The sequence below is a fragment of the Chelonoidis abingdonii genome, chromosome 8 (assembly GCF_003597395.2).
Source record: "Chelonoidis abingdonii isolate Lonesome George chromosome 8, CheloAbing_2.0, whole genome shotgun sequence".
Classification (NCBI taxonomy): Eukaryota; Metazoa; Chordata; order Testudines; family Testudinidae; genus Chelonoidis; species Chelonoidis abingdonii.
The window spans coordinates 60,577,448-60,596,096 of record NC_133776.1 but is presented as its reverse complement, the minus strand read 5'-3'; the positions used below and the strand labels follow the sequence as shown (position 1 = coordinate 60,596,096).

The window sequence follows — 18,649 nt, the reverse complement described above, 5'->3', positions numbered from 1 at the left end:
CTCCTTGTAACGTCACAGGACACTTATGCACCTGACAGGCTGGAGGAGATCAGGGAGGAATGTCCATATGGGAAAGAAGCAAGGGCAGCCAGTCTTCAAGAAGGAAACAGATGATGACTAGGCAGGATATAAAGTCTTTCCCAGATGCCAGTCTCATAGGGGGATCCCAGCCAGACTACCATGGGCAGGCAAAACAAATCCATTCTAAGCACTTAGGATTTATACTGACAGGGCCTGGGCTGCAAGCACAGCCAGCCCAACTCGAGGATTTCCAGGGACAGGGCTGCTGCAGGCAGGGGAATGAAATATCATCCCCAGGTATTAGAGTTCAGGGGAACTGCAGGAAGAGCAATAGGATGCCACAGCAAGGAGCACATTAGAAATACCCAGACTGGGCTTAAAATAGACTGCAGCAACAGTGAAAATGAGAGGGGCAGGATGAGGAAAGTCCTCCTCTTCATGGAGGGCCAACGGCAGGGCTGGCTGGCCAGGGAAGAACGGTTCTGCTCCTTGTTTCTGGGCTTGGATGGAGCCACTACTCACTTTGCCAATATTTTATTGGTTCTTTTTCCTTCACAACTGTTTAACAAACTTTCTTTTTTTAAGTGATGGAGGAAGGTGGAGGGGAGGGAAGTGGAAAAACAAAAATGAAAATTCAGATGGAAAAATTGTTGCAAATTATGATGTCCTAGATGAGGCAGTTTTTTCTACAAAGTAGTGTTTCATTCATCAAAATTCAACCAGCTCAAGCCAACAGCAGAGCTCTAGGCTGGCATGGACTCTGGAGATACCCGCAATGTCTCAAGGCACAGGCACTTCCTACAGGCGGGGAGGGAGGCCTCTAACACTGCTGTTTTGCCAGTATTGCACAATGCAGCCTCTTTAGCAAAGATCTGCATTCCAAGGCAACTGCGAGTTGAGCTCTCAGCCCCAATGGTGTCCAGTCTGACCCTTCCCTCATGATGCAGTGGCTTCCACAGCAAGGCAAGCTCTTCACAGGTATGACATTATTGACATGAACTGTGACCGTATAGATCATTGTTGCAACCAAGGTTCTATAAAAAGCAACAGAGAGTGTCCTGTGGCACCTTATAGACTAACAGAAGTTACACCAAATCTTATACAAAAGAGGTCAAGTAAGATATCTATGAAGGGTTATGATTATGCTAACTGTATGCATGTATCATTTTTGTATTTAAAGTTATAAGTATTGGCCCTATACTTGTTTCAAATGTCGGCTCCTGGTATAACATCCACAAAGTAATCAGCCAGATATGCCATGCAAGATATCTGCAAAAATGTTATAATTTGCCAGACATGATCATCTTGTTTATATGTTTGTATCTCCTTTGTATTATGAGTTATAAATATGTCTGTATTTCAAATTTGTGCTATGCTTCTGCATGACACCCCAGACAGTTTGGCATCAGCAAAATGGGCCATCAAGCAGACCAAATAAAGGATCATCAGCTGTATAACTGACCCATTGAGAGAAGGCAGATACACCTTGTGACTCAGCAAGGCATGCAGGGACATGCCTATGGAGAGAACTCTAAGGCTTCCAAGCCATGAGCTGGACAGCTTGTGTTTGAAACAAAGGAAGTACAGGCCACATGGCAAGAGATTATAAAGGGCAGCTGCATCTTCTCCATTTTGTCTTCAGTCCTGCTTCTGACCTCTGCAGGAACTGTGCTTGAAACTGAAGCTCTGAACAAAGGACTGAACAACCCATCCAAGCTGGGACGTTTGTACTCCAGAGACTTGACTGGTTTAAATCAGCAGTAATCCCATCAAGCCTGAAACAAGCCTGAACTAAGAACTTTGCAATTGTTGTATGTATTTGATTCCATTTAACCAATTTTAACTCATCTATATTTCTTTCTTTTTATGAATAAACCTTTAGATTCTAAAGGATGGGCAACAGCATGATTTGTGGGTAAGATCTGACTGGTATATTGAGCTGGGTCTGGGGCTTGGTACTTTAGGATCAGGAGAACTTTTTTTCTTTTACTGGGGTATTGGTTTTCATAATCATTCATCCCCATACAAAGTGGCACTGCTGGTGATACTGGGAAACTGGAGTGTCTGAGGCAATTGCTTGTACGACTTCTGGTTAGCCAGTGGGGTAAAACCAAAGTGCTCTCTGGCTGGTTTGGCGTGCCTTAGTAGTAAAGAACCCCCAGCCTTGGGCTGTGATGGCCCTGCTCTAAGCGATTTGTCCTCAATTGATACTCTCAGGGCTGGTCTACACTACGGGGTAAAATCGATTTTAGATACGCAATTTCAGCTACGTGAATAACGTAGCTGAAGTCAAATATCTAAAATCGATTTACTCAACCGTCCTCACCGCGCGGGATCGATGTCCGCGGCTCGCCATGTCGATTCCGGAACTCTGTTGGGGTTGGAGGAGTTCCGGAATCAATATAAGCGCGCTCAGGGGTCGATATATCCTGTCTAGATTAGACGCGATATATCGATCCCCGAGCAATCAATTTTAACGCGCCGATACGGCGCGTAGTCTAGACGTGGCCTCAGTTGTGCCCCACCAAAGGCCGCTTTGTTACAACAGGTCAGAGCATGACAGCACAGCTCTGCCTCCTTCCCATTGATCAGCTGGGGCCTTTGGACCAGCTCCACAGAACTTCTTAGTGCAGCTCTGCTAGGTGCTGGGGCCAAGAGGCTACGCTGTGTTTAAGGGATGCATTGACTTTGATTTCTGGATACGCAGAGAGACAGGCCAGAGGGCCTTTACCAAGCATGGTTTGCGAGATGGGGAAGGTGATTGTCGGCCGTCCAGTCATCCTCCAGCGGCTGCACAGGTAGGAGAGGTCTGTCCGCAGCATCTCCACGATCATCTTGTTGTCCAAGGCCAAGTAGAACTGCTGCTGATCGATGAACTGCAGGGGACACAGGAGCAGAGGTGAGAGTGAGAGGATGAAAGCCACAAGGACTCAGACTGCTACTGCAGCACAGGGAGAGGTGGGAAGTGGACCATTCATGGGACAAAGGAGCAAAGCTAGACAGGGCTTCTGCAACAGCACAGCAAGCGGGTCAGTCCATTGCCATGGATTGGTTCTGGGGCATCTGCAGGATTTAGGGGTCTTACAGGTGGCATGTGCTCTAGGCTGCACGAGTGCAAGACAGGCAATACTGGAGAATCACAGAGGTTGTATGGGAATAGCTAATTCTTGGCTGCTAGGTCCCACTGGAAATCCTTTCTACATAACCTGCCTGGAGATTGACAACCCCAGATTCAGGACTCCTGCTTTAGGCATGGCTGCCAGCTCTCCAGCTGATAGGCAGGTGTGGGAAGGTGCTAATGCTGTCATACGGGGGTGGGAACCTGCTCGCTGTCACAGAGTAATTAACCAGGGAATCTGTGGCAGTGACACTTCTGGAGAGAAGCTACTTTAGTGACAAAGCACACATCAATAAAGAGAAAGACCAGATTTCAACAGCTCTGTAGCAAGGCATTTAACAGCAGGTGCTGCATACACATACTCAGTTAAATCGCTGTTAAATGAATGCGCTCATGGGGGCGGCAATTGGGGGGGGGGGTGGTCATTTCTTTCCCACACAGTCTGCTTCTCTCCCCACTTACCTTCACACCACCTATAAAACACAAGTCATCAGTCCAAGAGACACAAGAGTAGCTGCTGTATCATCTTGGTGACTGGAGCTCTGACTGCTCTGTTCTCTCCTGATAGCCTGTGGATTTTAGGCTGGGCTGACAGCCTCCATTTGTCTACAGAGCTGCAGATGGTGCAGACTTCACAGCCTCTCCAGTGTGCATAGCCCTGATGCAGAGAAGTCACCTGCTGCAGCAAGAGGATGACCTGCCTCTGCCTACACAGCCCTCAGGTTCTCTGTCAAGCCTGCCAGCCTGGGGGACAGTTGGCAGGAGATTTTAATTTCCTACCTACTCTCTACATATAGGAGCCATGGAGTAGCCTGCTGCACCCTGGCTTTTGATCATTGTACACCTAGGCGGGGCTAGAACCAGGGACCTAGAAGGTGAAAATTTCCCTGCTCTATTACCAATCCCTCTTGGTGTTCTTAAAAAGGAGGAAACCAAGAGATTTTAGTGTCTTTAAAAATCAGGTTTTACACAGTTTGCACAGTCAAGGTCCTTTTCCTAATTTCTCCCTTTTCACAGCAGCCTCTAGAGGGCTACCCTGTTTGTGAAGAAAAGGAAGAATTGCTTATAGGAGCATTTTCTACCCATACCCTCAATGCTTCCCCAATCAGGAGGCTCTAGCTGTTCCCTTTCCCTTCTTGTGAGGCTCTCTCCATAAACTGCTTTGTTGGTACACCCAGCTGCAAGGCCTTGACCACCATGGCATCACATGGTACCACAGGCAGCCATGCTGTTCCCAGGACTGGCTGAGCGAAGAGACATTTCCTTCCATTGCCTATACACACACCGCTTTATGGTAGGGTCCACGCAGGGGCTGGCCTGCTGCCATGGATCACTTCCTTTAAAAAACAACAGCATTGAAGCACCTGCTATGGAGAAACTGACAGAGGTTTCTGTGGACTGGGTCAAGATTGGCAGGCCCCATCTCTGACTTTGTGCCTCTTTGAGGGACCAGATAGGTGGACCAGCCTTTTATTGGCCCAGCCTCTGTTGGTGAGAGAGACTAAGAAAAAGAGCTCTGTGTGGCTTGAAATCTTGTCGCTCTCACCAACAGAGGCTGGTCCAGTAAAAAGACATTCCCTCCCCCACCTTGTCTTTCTAATACCCTGGGATCCACATGGCTACAGCTACACTTAGCAGTTTGCAGTATCCTTTAAAAAGAAGCCTGCGCTTCGAGCCATAAAGACCATGCACCTACCTGGTTGGAGCTGCACCGCTTACACATCTACTACCAGGACACACAACTCAGCTGCCACACTGCCCAACCACCTACCTGAGGTGTAAAGGTGAAGATGTTCTTTCTGATGTCGTAGAGCTTGGATGTGCCCAGGACTCCCATGTACCGGAAGGGTCGTCCACTCAGATTCATTCGCTTGTTGCGACCTGTGAGAAGTGGAAAGAGGAGAGGTCAATGCCTCTGTTACTGAAATGCTCTAAGAGGACACCTAAGACAGGACATTTGAGCAAAAGGGCTCAGGCTCAACAGCTGTCCACTTGCAAAGAAACCCACTTGATTCAAAACACATCTGGAGCAAGAGTGTTTCCAATAGTGATAATCTTGTCACTTTTGGACAACGCTTTGGTCCGAGGACAGCTCCCCACTCTGGATGCGCTATGCTGCACCTTAGGCATTATAGCCCATTTGAGCACTAGACCGGGACTCTGGAGATTTGGGTTCTATTCCTACATCTGGCCTCCTGGATGATCTTGGGCAAGTCACATGGCTGCTTTATGCCTCAGTTTCTCCATCTGTAAAATTGGGACAACACTGCTATGGAAAAGTGCTAGATAAGAGCTAGGGACTCATTATTATGCCCTGTTCCTACATGCTTCTTGCACTGGAGAGTTAACATTTACAGCCCTCCCACTGGATCAGGCTCTATTGTTATCGTTGCAGAGGAAACTGAAGATTTGTAGCTTAAATGAAATCCAGCTGCTAGAACAGTCATATGCTCCCTCCTTTGAACTCCTAGGTCCCACACTGCTTGTACCAGGATGTTTGAGACCCTTGTTAATACACTGGCACCAGTGAATGAAGGCTTTCCTCACAATCATGCAGCAAATCCCAGGCAGTGGGGTGCACAGACATCCCTGAGCAGAACATGCAGTGGGGAAGCTATTCGGTATGTAAATGAAGATGTGCTCTCAGAACAGAGGAAGGAGACAGTGTGATGTTGCATTCCATATGTTTTATGGAAATATGCTTATGAATGTGACTATGATGTAACTGGAATATGCTTTATGCAAAAGGTCTCTTACAAGATATCATAACTAGCGGAGGATGAATGAGGATTTAATAGCAGCCTTCAACTACGTGAAGGGGGGTTCCAAAGAGGATGGAACTAGGCTGTGTTCAGTCGTGGCAGATGACAGAACAAGAAGCAATGGTCAAGTTGCAGTGGGGGAGGTCTAGGTTGGATGTTAGGAAACACTATTTCACTAGGAGGGTGGTGAAGGACTGGAATGGGTTACCTATGGAGATGGTAGACTCTCCATCCTTTGAGGTTTTTAAGGCCCGTCTTGACAAAGCCCTGGCTGAGATGATTTAGTTGGGGATTGGTTCTGCTTTGAACAGGAGATTGGACAGATGACCTCCTGAGATCTCTTCCAACCCTAATATTCTATAACAAAGGTTATAACCTACTCAAATATATTCCTCCTCTTTGTATGCATGTATCATTCTTGTATCTGAAGCTAGAAATACAAAATATAACCCTGAGGTCCTATTGCAATTATGCAAAGTGTGGGCCATTAATGGCAGTTTAGAATGCTGATTGCTCCCACTGACTAGGACAATTGGTTGTAAATAGTTTATTTACTTGCATGACTTCCTGTGTACTCGCAAAAAGAACAGGAGTACTTGTGGCACTTTAGAGACTAACAAATTTCAGCATGAGCTTTCATGAGCTACAGCTCACTTCTTCGGATGCATAGAATGGAACGCAGACAGGAGATATTTATACATACAGAGAACATGAAAAGGTGGAAGTATGCATACCAAGAGGAAGAGTCTAATCAATTGAGATGAGCTATCATCAGCCGGAGAAAAAAAACTTTTGAAGTGATAATTAAGATGACCCATAAAAGGTGGGAGGAGACCTTAACATAGGGAAATAGATTCAATTAGTGTAATGACCCAACCATTCCCAGTCTCTGTTTAAGCCTGAGTTAATTGTATCTAATTTGCATATTAATTCGAGTTCAGCAGTCTCTCTTTGGAGTCTGTTTTTGAAGCTTTTTTGTTGCAAAATGGCCACCTTCAAGTCTGTCACTGAGTGGTTAGAGAGGTTGAAGTGTTCTCCCACTGGTTTTTGAATGTTATGATTCCTGATGTCAGATTTGTGTCCATTTATTCTTTTGCGTAGAGACTGTCTGGTTTGGCCAATGTACATGGCAGAGGGGCATTGCTGGCACATGATGGCATATATCACGTTGGTAGATGTGCAGGTGAACAAGCCCCTGATGACGTGGCTGATGTGATTAGGTCCTATGATGGTGTCACTTGAATAGATATGTGGACAGAGCTGGCATCGGGCTTTGTTGCAAGGATAGGTTCCTGGGTTAGTGTTTATGTTGTATGGTGTGCGGTTGCTGGTGAGTATTTGCTTCAGGTTGGGAGGCTGTCTATAAGCGAGGACTGGCCTGTCTCCCAAGATCTGTGAGAGTGAGGGATCATCTTTAAGGATAGGTTGTAGATCTTTGATGATGCGCTGGAGAGGTTTTAGTTGGGGGCTGTAGGTGATGGCTAGTGGCGTTCTGTTGTTTTCTTTGTTGGGCCTGTCCTGTAGTAGGTGGCTTCTGGGTACTCTTCTGGCTCTGTCAATCTGTTTTTTCACTTCAGCAGGTGGGTATTGTAGTTTTAAGAATGCTTGATAGAGATCTTGTAGGTGTTTATCTCTGTCTGAGGGACTGGAGCAAATATGGTTGTATCTTAGAGCTTGGCTGTAGACAATGGATCATGTGGTGTGTCCTGGATGGAAGCTAGAGGCATGTAGGTAAGTATAGCGGTCGGTGGGTTTCCGGTATAGGGTGGCGTTTATATGACCATCGCTTATTAGCACAGTAGTGTCTAGAAAATGGACCGCTTGTGTGGATTGGTCTAGGCTGAGGTTGATGGTGGGATGGAAATTGTTAAAATCACAGTGGAATTCCTCATGGGCTTCTTTTCCATGAGCCCAGATGATTAAGATGTCATCAATGTAGCGCAAGTAGTGTAGGGACGTTAGGGAACGAGAGCTAAGGAAGCGTTGTTTTAAGTCAGCCACAAAGATGTTGGCATACTGTGGGGCCATGCGGGAACCCATAGCAGTGCCACTGACTTCAAGGTATATATTGTCCCCAAATGTGAAATAGTCGTGGGTAAGGACAAAGTCACAAAGTTCAGCCACCAGGTTAGCCGTGATATTATCGGGGATACTATTCCTGATGGCTTGTAGTCCAGCTTTGTGTGGAATGTTGATGTAGAGTTCCTGTGTACTGTGGGCCAACCCAGGAAGCATGGAGACGAGAAGGGTCTTACAGTGACATGTGACCATGTCACATGATACTGGAATCCATCTTAATTCTTGTACTTTTTCATTGTTGAGGCTGGGGTGGGGACAAGCAGATTCCCACCTTGTGTGAAAGCTATAAAAGGGAGGGGAGCCGGACAAAAGAGGATGCCAGTCATGAGAAAACCCCTGCTTACCACCTGACATGTCTGCTGGAACTAACATGGACTGTACCAGGAGAAAGGATTGGGCCTAGACTATGAAGGAGCTGTGAAAGAAGCTTATTGGAACATCTTTGAGAGTGAGATATTACCTGTAATCAGTTTATTAGCGTATTAGGCTTAGACTTGCATGTTTTTGCTTTATTTTGCTTGATGACTTACGTTGTTCTATTACTTGAAACCAATTAAATCCTACTTTTTACACTTAATAAAAATCACTTCTGTTTATTAGTAAACCCAGAGTAAGTGATTAATACCTGGGGGAGCAAACAGCTGTGCATATATTTATAGAGGGCGGACAGTTTATGAGTTTACCCTATATAAGCTTTATATAGAGTAGAACTGATTTATGTGGGGTATGGATCCCATTGGGAACTGGGTGTCTGAGTGCTGGAGACAGCTAACCTGCTCAGCTGTTTTCAGTTTAGTCTGCAGCTTTGGGGGCCTGGACCAGACCCTGGGTCTGTGTTGCAGCAGGCTAGCATGTTTGGCTCAACAAAACAGGGTTCTTGAAGTCCCAAGCTGGCAGGGAAAACAAGCTCAGAGGTAATTTCAGCACATCAGGTGACAGTCCCAAGGGGGTCTCTGTGACCCCATTATAAGCAGATTTTCAAGAAGCTGTAGGCTGTGCTAGCAACGCGTTCCACAGGGCTTTCAGGAGCAGTACTGGCTGGAGCTACACAAAGCAAAAGGCTGGGATAGGACTTGTGAAGGGATTGCCTGGGGAAGGGAGACCTCTCAACACCCAGCATCTGGTTCAAAACAGGTCCCGTCTAGAGATCAAGGAAGCAACACAAGAGGGGACGGCTGAAGAGTCAGCAGTCTCCAGAGGAGGAGGGAAGGAGCGTCAGCATTAATTCAGACCTCCCTCACCTGAATTCAACTGGCCACAGGAAGAGACAAGAGGTCAAGGGCTTTGGATGATAACAGGGTTCCCTTATCTCAGTGGCTCTCAACCTTTCCAGATGACTGTACCCTTTTCAGGAGTCTGATTGTCTTAGGTACACCAAGTTTCACTTCACTTGAAAAATACTTGCTTATAGAATCAGAGCTAAAATACAAAAAACTGTCTCAGCAGAGGGTTACTGACAAACTGCTGACTTTCTCGCCATGTAATTATAAAATAAAATCGGAATATAAATATTGTACTTACATTTTAGTGTAAACTATATAAAGCAGCATAAACAAGTCATTGTCTGTATGAAATGTTAGTTTGTACTGACTTTACTCATGCTATTCCTGTAGCCTGTTGCAAAGCTAGACAAATATCTAGATGAGTTGATGTATCCCTGGGGATACACAGAGCTCTGCCAGGAGGTACATGTACCCCTGCCTTATCTAGATGACAAAAGAGTTCAGACTACAACTGACCTTTCACCCTCCATACCCCTTGTCAGACTTTCGCCCCATGAAAGCTGCCTGGACAGTCAGAGGGTACGGAGCCTGTTGGAGGTCTGCACGTAGGAGCCCAGCACCACAGCATCTGGGCTGCAGGCTCTACACTGGAGGTTGTGAGGTTTTTAAATGAGAGAAAAACCATTTCCATCGATCTGTGGCTCTGTTGAAACTTGTTATAACAAGATCTAGATTTGGAAGCAAGCTTGACGAACATGGCCATATTGATGGCAGCCTCGGCTTACAGTCAGCAGGTTAGAGACCCTACGTTGGTGCTTGAAAGAGGGATTTGGGGAGGGGGGTTGGGGGGGAAAGAGAGAGAGAGAGAGAGAGAGAGAGAGAGAGAGAGAGAGATGGTGGTGACAAGGCTGTAGGGAGCTCTCCCAAGAGTCCGTTGCCTGCTAAATGAGCGGGGTTAAAAAGGTGTGCATGGACCATTAGAGAAAAACATACCTGTGTTCAGTCAGGAAAGGGTTACTGGCAGCATCATGACATTCTCCAACAAAAAAATGGGGGTGGGGGAGAAGGAGCTGATAGTGTGTCAAGGGAACTGCCACAGCTGAGACAAGACTTGCTGCTCCGCTGGCCATTAGTGCACATTGGAAAGTCAGACACAGGGAGGATCGAGTCATTTCCCAAGCTGCCTTTCCCTGTCCCATCCAGATGTTCTATCACCCCCTACCCCAGGTGCTCAGGCAAAGCTCCAGCCACTCACCTAATCTGGCATAGATGTGGCTGAGGATCCGGGCCGGCTGCACTCTGATGGGGTAGACATCAGCCACTGTCTCCACCTCGATGCCCTGCTTCTTCAGGATAGCCTTGATGCTGTCTGTCTCAGCTAGGATGCACACTGGGCAAGGGTGGAGAGGGCAGTATCAGCAGCTGGAGATCTCAGGCCAGGAATTTCATTGCCGAATGGCCTTTCCCCCTTTGTGGAGGCTGCTCAGAGACTGGGTGCAAGTTGCTTGGCGATGACTGCTTGCGTTCCATCATCGTTCGGGTCAGCACCCATCCCAACTAACCTGGCACCCTAGAGAACAACCTGGGCTCTCCGCATGAGGGGTAGGGGTCTGAGAGCCATCCCCCTGGCAGCAACAATTGCCTTGTTGAAGCTTTCATTGCCCAGTGGACTGGATCAGAGGTCTAGGTTAACAGGTGACAGAGGTGAGAGCAAGACTCATCTCGATATGAGCCAGCAATGGCACTGGCAAGAGATCATGGTTTAAAGGGAGCACTTAAATTTTCATCCTGAAGGACCCTTAAGAACTTTACCTACTTAAACAGATTCCTTTATATAGCTCCCATGTCACTTGGGCCACTGCTGAAATGTAGCCACCTCTGTGGAACAACATAGCAGCTGGTTTAACTGAAGGGAGACAAGGAATCTTTAAATCAGAGTCCTGGCCCCTTCATTCTCAGAGAGTCATCCAAAAGAACAGCATCTCAAGCAGCAAACCAGGCTGAGGCATTGGCTCAGCACTGACTCAGAAGGGAGAGTCGCCAGACACACCAACACCTGAGAGGTCTTCCAATCAAGTATTGATTGAGTTAACCCTGCTTAGCTTGAGTGATCTCACAGGATCAGAGAAACTGTAAGGGGGAAATGTTACTTTTGCCATCACCCCATGGCACCACTCACCACTTGTATGAAGCCTTTCAACCCCCTGAAAGGGCAACCAGCTGCACCACCCATTGCCAGATGCAAGTAACATCTGCCAAATCAAGTCAGTTACCAGATCCAGTGTGGTGAAGCTGCCAGCCCTGCTGGTGGGCAGGAAGCCATCCTGCATTTTGCAGCCGGAGACTGTTTCCATCCCCTCTTGTGTAGCATACCTACAGCAACCTGTAACATCAGACTGCCATGCTCACCTTGGACTACCACATCCGGTTTTGGGACAGTAGCAAACCTGCGATTCAGGGGATCAATTTCACCTGGAGCCAGAAATCCCTGTGTGAAGAAATAACCAGAGAGAGAGGAATTGCCCTCACAGAGAAGACAAGCTGCTTACAGAGACCCCTGTTAACATTACCCTAGCAGCAGAACACATCAGCAACACAGATCACACACTGAGGACCAGATCAGATGGGGAACCCCCATCTGTCAGGTTCAGTCGATCAGCATTACAATGAGCTATTAAAGCTTACTGGAAAAAGATAGCTTGGAAAAACCTCTTCCCCTTTCTGGTACTCATGGATGAGTCAATTCGGAGCCAGACCCTCCTTCACTCAGAAAGTTATTTTGCTGATAACACTATAACAGCATTTAAAAAAAAGAGAACTGGATAAATTCATAGAGGTTAAGTCCATTAATGGCTATCAGCCAGGATGGGAAGGAATGGTGTCCCTAGCCTCTGTTTGTCAGAGGGTGGTGATGGATTGCAGAAGAGAGATCACTTGACCATTATCTGTTAAGTTCACTCCCTCTGGGGCACTTGGCATTGGCCACTGTCAGAAGACAGATACTGGGCTAGATGGACCTTTGGTCTGACCCAGTATGGCCGTTCTTATGCTTTCTTGGAGAGACTCTGAGTAATGAGCACACTCTGGCCAGAAAGAACATAACTCTTTAATCCCACCAAGCCCCCATTTGCTATAGTTTGGCAGGAAGAGAGCTCACTCAGACAGGGAAATTCCTAAAAACAGGCCTGAAAGATGAATGAAGTAGCCACGAGCTGCAGTGGTCATAGTACAGCGCACTGCTATGCTGAATAGCAGCCCCTGGATGCTGACTGGGGACTTCACTATCCTGGCGGAGGGAAGTTTTACTGCAGAGGGGATGGTGTGGCGGACGATGTTACTTAGACAAGCCTCCAGACACTTATATGAGCATATTTCAGGAAAGGTTGTTCACCCAACACACCAGCCAGCAAGCAGGGCCAAGCAGAGTGCAGTGACCAGAAGAAGAAAGTCTGGAGATAGACCTTGGGTAGAATGCAACAGAACAGCCCTGTGTGTTTGTCAGAAAGACAAGTGCTACTCAGAGGCAGATGCAGAGAGTACCTAGGAATAGGGCGCTACAAGGAAAAGAAGACGGTTACTCCCCTTTGTAACTGTTGTTCTTCGAGATGTGTTGCTCATATCCATTCCAGTTAGGGGTGCACGCACCGCGTGCAAGTTTGTCAGAAGATTTTTACCCTAGCAACCACCGGTGGGTCGGCTGGTCGCCCTCTGGAGTGGTGCCGCCATGGCGCCAGATATATACCCGTCGACCCGACCGCTCCTCAGTTCCTTCTTGCCGGTTACTCCGACAGCAGGGAAGGAGGGCGGGTTTGGAATGGATATGAGCAACACATCTCGAAGAACAACAGTTACAAAAGGTGAGTAACTGTCTTTTCTTCTTCGAGTGCTTGCTCACATCCATTCCAGTTAGGTGACTCCCAAGCCTTACTTGGGCGGTGGGGTCGGAATGAGATGTCGCAGAGTGTAACACTGCAGAGCCAAAGGCTGCATCATCTCTGGACTGCTGAACCAGGGCATAGTGAGAGGCCAAGGTATGCACCAAGGACCAGGTAGCTGCTCGACATATCTCGTAGATAGGCACGTGAGCCAGGAAAGCAGCAGATGAGGCTTGAGCCCTGGCAGAGTGTGCAGTGAGGTGGCTCGACGGAACGTGAGCCAAGTTGTAACAGGTGCGGATGCACGATGTTACCCAGGATGAAATCCTCTGTGAGGAAACAGGAAGGCCCTTCATACGCTCTGCCACCGCGATGAAGAGTTGGGGAGTTCTGCGGAAGGGCTTTGTCCGTTCGATATAAAAAGCAAGCACTCTACGGATGTCTAGGGAGTGCAGCTGTTGTTCCCTGCGTGATGAATGTGGCTTCGGGAAGAAGACCAGAAGGAAGATCGCCTGGTTGACATGGAAGGCCGATACCACTTTGGGGAGAAAGGCCGGCTGTGGTCGCACCTGCACCTTGTCTTTGTGGAAGACAGTATATGGAGGGTCCGCTATGAGAGCCCGGAGCTCAGAAACTCGTCTAGCTGATGTGATGGCTACAAGGAAAGCGGTTTTCCAGGAGAGGTAGAGAAGGAAGCAAGATGCTAATGGCTCGAATGGAGCTGACATAAGTCTGGTAAGAACCAGATTGAGGTCCCAGGTTGAGGTGGGGCGGCGTACTTGGGGGTATAGGCGCTCCAAGTCCCTGAGGATTCGAGATATCACAGGATATGAAAATATGGAGCGGTCATTCTCCCCTGGCTGGAAAGTAAAGATGGCTGCCAAGTGCACCCTCAAAGAAGATACCGCTAGGCCCTGTTGTTTAAGGGACCAGAGGCAGTCCAAGATGGTGGGGATGGGGATCTCAGTTGGAAGGACGTTATGCTCTGCACACCAGCATGTGAAACGCTTCCACTTGGCCAGATACGTTGCTCTAGTGGAAGGTTTCCTGCTACCCAGGAGTACTTGTTGCACTGGGGCAGAGCAGCGCAACTCAGACTGGGTCAACCACTCAAGAGCCATGCCGTGAGATGGAGGGACTGTAGGTCTAGGTGATGCACTTTGCCGTGGTCCTGAGTTATCAGGTCCAGGTGCAGAGGTAGTGGGATAGGGTCCGCTATTGACAGGTCTAGAAACATGGTGTACCAGTGCTGCCTGGGCCACACTGGAGCGATCATGATCAAGTGGGCTCTGTCTCTGCGTACTTTCAGCAGGACCTTGTGGACAAGCGGGAACGGTGGAAAGGCATATAGCAGGTGAGTTGTTCACGGCATGAGGAAAGGGTCCGCTATTGAACCCTGTGACAGGCCTTGAAAGGAACAGAACGTCTGGCATTTCCTGTTCTCGTGGGAGGCGAAGAGGTCTACACGGAGAAATCCCCACTTCCGGAAGACCGAAAGAATTACGTCCGGGTGAAACGACCACTCGTGGGAAAGGAAGTATCTGCTGAGGTGATCCACCACAGTGTTCCGAACCCCCGGGAGAAAGGACGCTATGAAGTCTATAGAGTGGGCTATGCAAAAGTCCCAGAGTCGTAAGGCCTCGTGGCAAAGGGTCGAGGACCTTGTCCCGCCCTGTTGGTTTATACAGTACATGGCTGTCGTGTTGTTGGTGAATATCGACACACAAACGGCCTTGCAAGTGGTGTTGGAATGCCTGGCAAGCAAGGCAGACTGCTCTCAGCTCCTGGATATTTATGTGCAAGGCCAGATCCTGAAATGACCAAAGGCCTTGTGTGCGTAGATGTCCAAGGTGAGCACCCCAGCCGAGAGATGACGCGTCCGTCGTCAGGGACATAGAGGGCTGGGGCTCAGCCACCATTCGAGGGAGGCTAGGATGCTCGGGGGAATGGTGACGATCATGTCTATGGCATCCCTGCCTGGTCAGTACACCGAGTTCAGCCACGATTGGAGAGGACGGAGGCACAGTCTGGCGTATTTCATCACAAACGCGCAGGCCACCATGTGACCCAGGAGACCGAGGCAAGTGTGAACCGAAGTCAACGGGGCAGCTTGCAGACTCTGGATGATCACCACCATTGCCTGGAACCAGGGCAGCAGTAAGCAGGCCCTGACGAGGTTGGAGTCCAGGGTGGCACCAATGAAGTCTATCCTCTGAGTGGGAATCAGAGTGGATTTTTCTGCATTGATCATTAGGCCTAGATGTAGGAAAAGGTCCTTGACAATGCCGACGTGATGGGTCACCTGTGCCTTGGAGGTTCCTCGGATGAGCCAGTCGTCTAGATACGGAAAAACATGTACCCGACGGCGGCGGGGTGAGCAGCGACTACAGCCATGCATTTTGTGAATACTCTTGGGGCCGTAGAGAGGCCGAACGGTAGGACCGCGAACTGAAAATGTTGGCGGTTGACTACGAATCGGAGGGACCTCCTGTGAGGTGGGAAGATGGCTATGTGAAAATACGCATCTTTCATGTCAAGGGCGGCATACCAGTCTCCAGGAATGGGATGATGGTCCCCAGGGATACCATATGGAACTTCAACTTTTATCATGTATCTGTTGAGTTCCCGCAGGTCCAGGATAGGTCAGAGACCCCCTTTTGCCTTGGGGATTAGGAAGTATCGGGAGTAAAAGCCCGTGCCCCATTTGTGTTCTGGTACCTCCTCTATGGCTCCTTTGGTGAGGAGCGTCTGCACCTCCTGGAGGAGGAGTTGCTCGTGAGAGGGGTCCCTGAAGACGGACGAGGAAGGGGGGTGGAATGAAATAAATTGGAGGCGATGCCCAAATCCCAGCGTGTGTAAGACCCAGCAATCTGACGTTAGCCAGGACCACGCAGGGAGGAAAAGGGAGAGGCAGTTGGAGAAAGGAGGGAACGGATCGTTTGACGACACTGGTATGACGCCCTTGGGTGCACCTTCAAAAGGAGGGTTTCGGCCCTGTGGAAGGTTTGGGGGGACCTTGGTTCTGGCCCCCTTGGTTGCCTGACTGCCTCCGGCGACCAGTTCTACCCCACCTTCTAGCAAAGTCCTGTCTCTGCCTGGGCTGAGGATAAGAGCGGTGTGGCTGGGGGCAGAACGGCCTGCGCTGAGTCACTAGCGTATGCATGCCCAGTGAGCACATAATCATCCTGTTGTCTTTTAGGCTTTGGAGCCTAGGGTCTGTCTTATCTGAAAACAGGCCCTGCCCTTCAAAGGGGAGGTCCTGGATTGTATGTTGGAGCTCCGGGGGAAGGCTTGAGACTTGCAGCCATGAGATACGCCTCATAGTCACCCCAGAGGCTAGGGTCCTGGCTGCTGAGTCTGCGGCATCCAGGGAAGCCTGGAGGGACGTTCTAGCCACCTTTTTTCCCTCGTCCAGGATGGCCGCAAATTCCTGTCAGGAGTCCTGCGGGAGCAACTCCTTGAATTTGTCCGCCGCCGCCCACATATTATGATTATAGCGGCTAAGGAGGGCTTGTTGATTAGCCACGCGGAGTTGGAGCGCCCCTGCAGAATAGACTTTGTGCCCCAGTAAGTCCATGCACCTCACGTCTTTTGATTTCGGGGCTGGGGCCTGCTGGCCATGGCGTTCCCTCTCGTTGACTGACTGGACAACTAGGGAGCAAGGCGGGGGATGGACGTACAAATATTCGTAGCCCTTGGAGGGCACCATATATTTACATTCCACTCCCTGGGCAGCAGGTGGAACAGAGGCCAGAGACTGCCAGATTGTGTTGGCATTGGCCTGGATCATCCGTATAAAGGGGAGGGCCACTCTCGTGGGGGCATCCGATGTTAAGATGTCCACCACTGGGTCCTCTACCTCCAGGACCTCCTCGACTGGCAAGTTCATGTTCTGTGCAACATGCCTGAGGAGATCCTGGTGGGCCCTCAGATCGATTGGTGGAGGGCCTACCGCCGACGTTCCAGCCACCACCTCGTCAGGGGAGGAGGATGAGGAGAGACCTGGGACAAGCGGGTCAGTTGAGGGCTCCTCTTGGTGGACAGCCTCCGTCTCCCTAGGGATCTGGGAGTCCTGTGGCTGGACCAACATCTCCTCCGAAACAGAAGGAGGAGGACGGCTAATAGTGGCTTCCGGCACCCGGTATCTTGATGTGACAGAACACGATGGGCCTGGATGTGTACCTTGGGCCTGATGATATGCCCAGGGTGTCCAAAATGCCCACTGTTGAGGTCCGTGATCCTGAGCCTGGGGCTCATGGAATAGCACGGTGGGCACATTCGTGTCCCTGTCTTGGGCATACGCACTGTCCATCTGGGAAGACGCAGAGGAGTGCTAGGACGGCCAGGGAGGAGCTGAGAGGCCGTGGTAAGGGTCCGTCTGTCTCGCCATCGATGTCATACCGGTGCCGAGAACGAGACCGGGACCTGCAACCGGCGCGGTGCCGGGAGGTCGACCTGGATCTCGAAGATCTACGACGTGAATGGCTGCGAGAGTCGCGGTGCCAGGAGCGGTGCCAGGAGCTGGAGTGGTACCGAGAGTACCGTGGAGGCCGAGATGTCGATCTGTGCCGCGAGTACGACCGGTACCAGATAGGTGAGCGGCGCCGGGATCGTGATCATCTATAAGACCATGAACGGCCCCAGGACCTGGATCGTGATCGGTGCCGGTCAGCCGGGCAGACTGAAGGAGGTCTCATTATAGCCGGCTTGCCTCTGGAGTGTAGTACCCACACTGGCGGTGCTGGGGGTTGAGGCAGGACAGACTCTGTCATGGCGATAATGTCCCTGGCTGTGGAGAATGTCTCCGGAGTAGAAAGGACCGTAAACTCAACTACAGGTCTCGGTGGGGAGCTCTCAGAGACCAGACTCGACGGCCCTTGTGGGACTGGAGTTGACGGTACTGCAGCAGTCGGTACCGCGGCAGGTGCAGGTGCCGGGCGGTCCAACCGAGGGGACAGAGGCAGCGGAGGACTTCGACATCTTCTGCTTCAGCAAGAGAGATTGGTGCCAAGCAGGTCCCTGTGCCAGAGAAGGCCGGTGCCGCGGTGTCTTTGCGGTGCCGGGACGGTCCGGTGCCGGAGGAGCGCTGCTAGTGAAGTGCTCCGCACTCGGTGCCGAGGACGGAGGGTTCAAAGCAGCCTCCTTGAGGAGATTCTTTAGATGAAAGTCTCTCTCTCTTTGTCCTCAGTTTAAATGCCTTGCAAATATGGCACTTATCTGTAATGTGCGATTCCCCAAGGCACTTTAGACACGCGTCATGGGGATCGCTTGTGGGCATCGGCTTATGGCAGGCCGAGCACGGTTTAAACCCCGGTGAACCAAGCATGGGCCCCGGCACTGGGTGCGGGGAAAAGGCTAATGCCCAACCCCCACTAAACTATATATATTAACTAACTATAACTATAACTATTGTGACAAAGTTCCTTCTCTACCTTGGTGGGTCCTGCGCTTCTTGGCAGATTTGCTCACCTCGGTGATCTTCCCCACAGTCTGGGTCAACTCCTCCTGTGTCTGATCAGGAGTTGGGAGGTTTGGGGGGGAACCCGGGCCCGCCCTCTACTCCGGGTTCCA

General features: G+C 49.8%; 1 protein-coding gene across 3 annotated transcripts in view; it reads right to left on the bottom strand.

Moving 5' to 3' along the window:
* Nucleotides 1-18,649, bottom strand: part of PHKA1 (phosphorylase kinase regulatory subunit alpha 1) — a 101,743-nt gene that overhangs the window by 42,311 nt on the left and 40,783 nt on the right. For all 3 annotated transcript variants that reach the window (XM_032791611.2, XM_032791612.2, XM_032791613.2), the window contains exons 13-16: nt 11,613-11,691; nt 10,459-10,593; nt 4,911-5,020; nt 2,753-2,897 (exon numbers count right to left, since the gene is read on the bottom strand). In XM_032791611.2, coding sequence (XP_032647502.1) covers nt 2,753-2,897; nt 4,911-5,020; nt 10,459-10,593; nt 11,613-11,691 — 469 coding nt within the window. The remainder of the gene's footprint in view (nt 1-2,752; nt 2,898-4,910; nt 5,021-10,458; nt 10,594-11,612; nt 11,692-18,649) is intronic.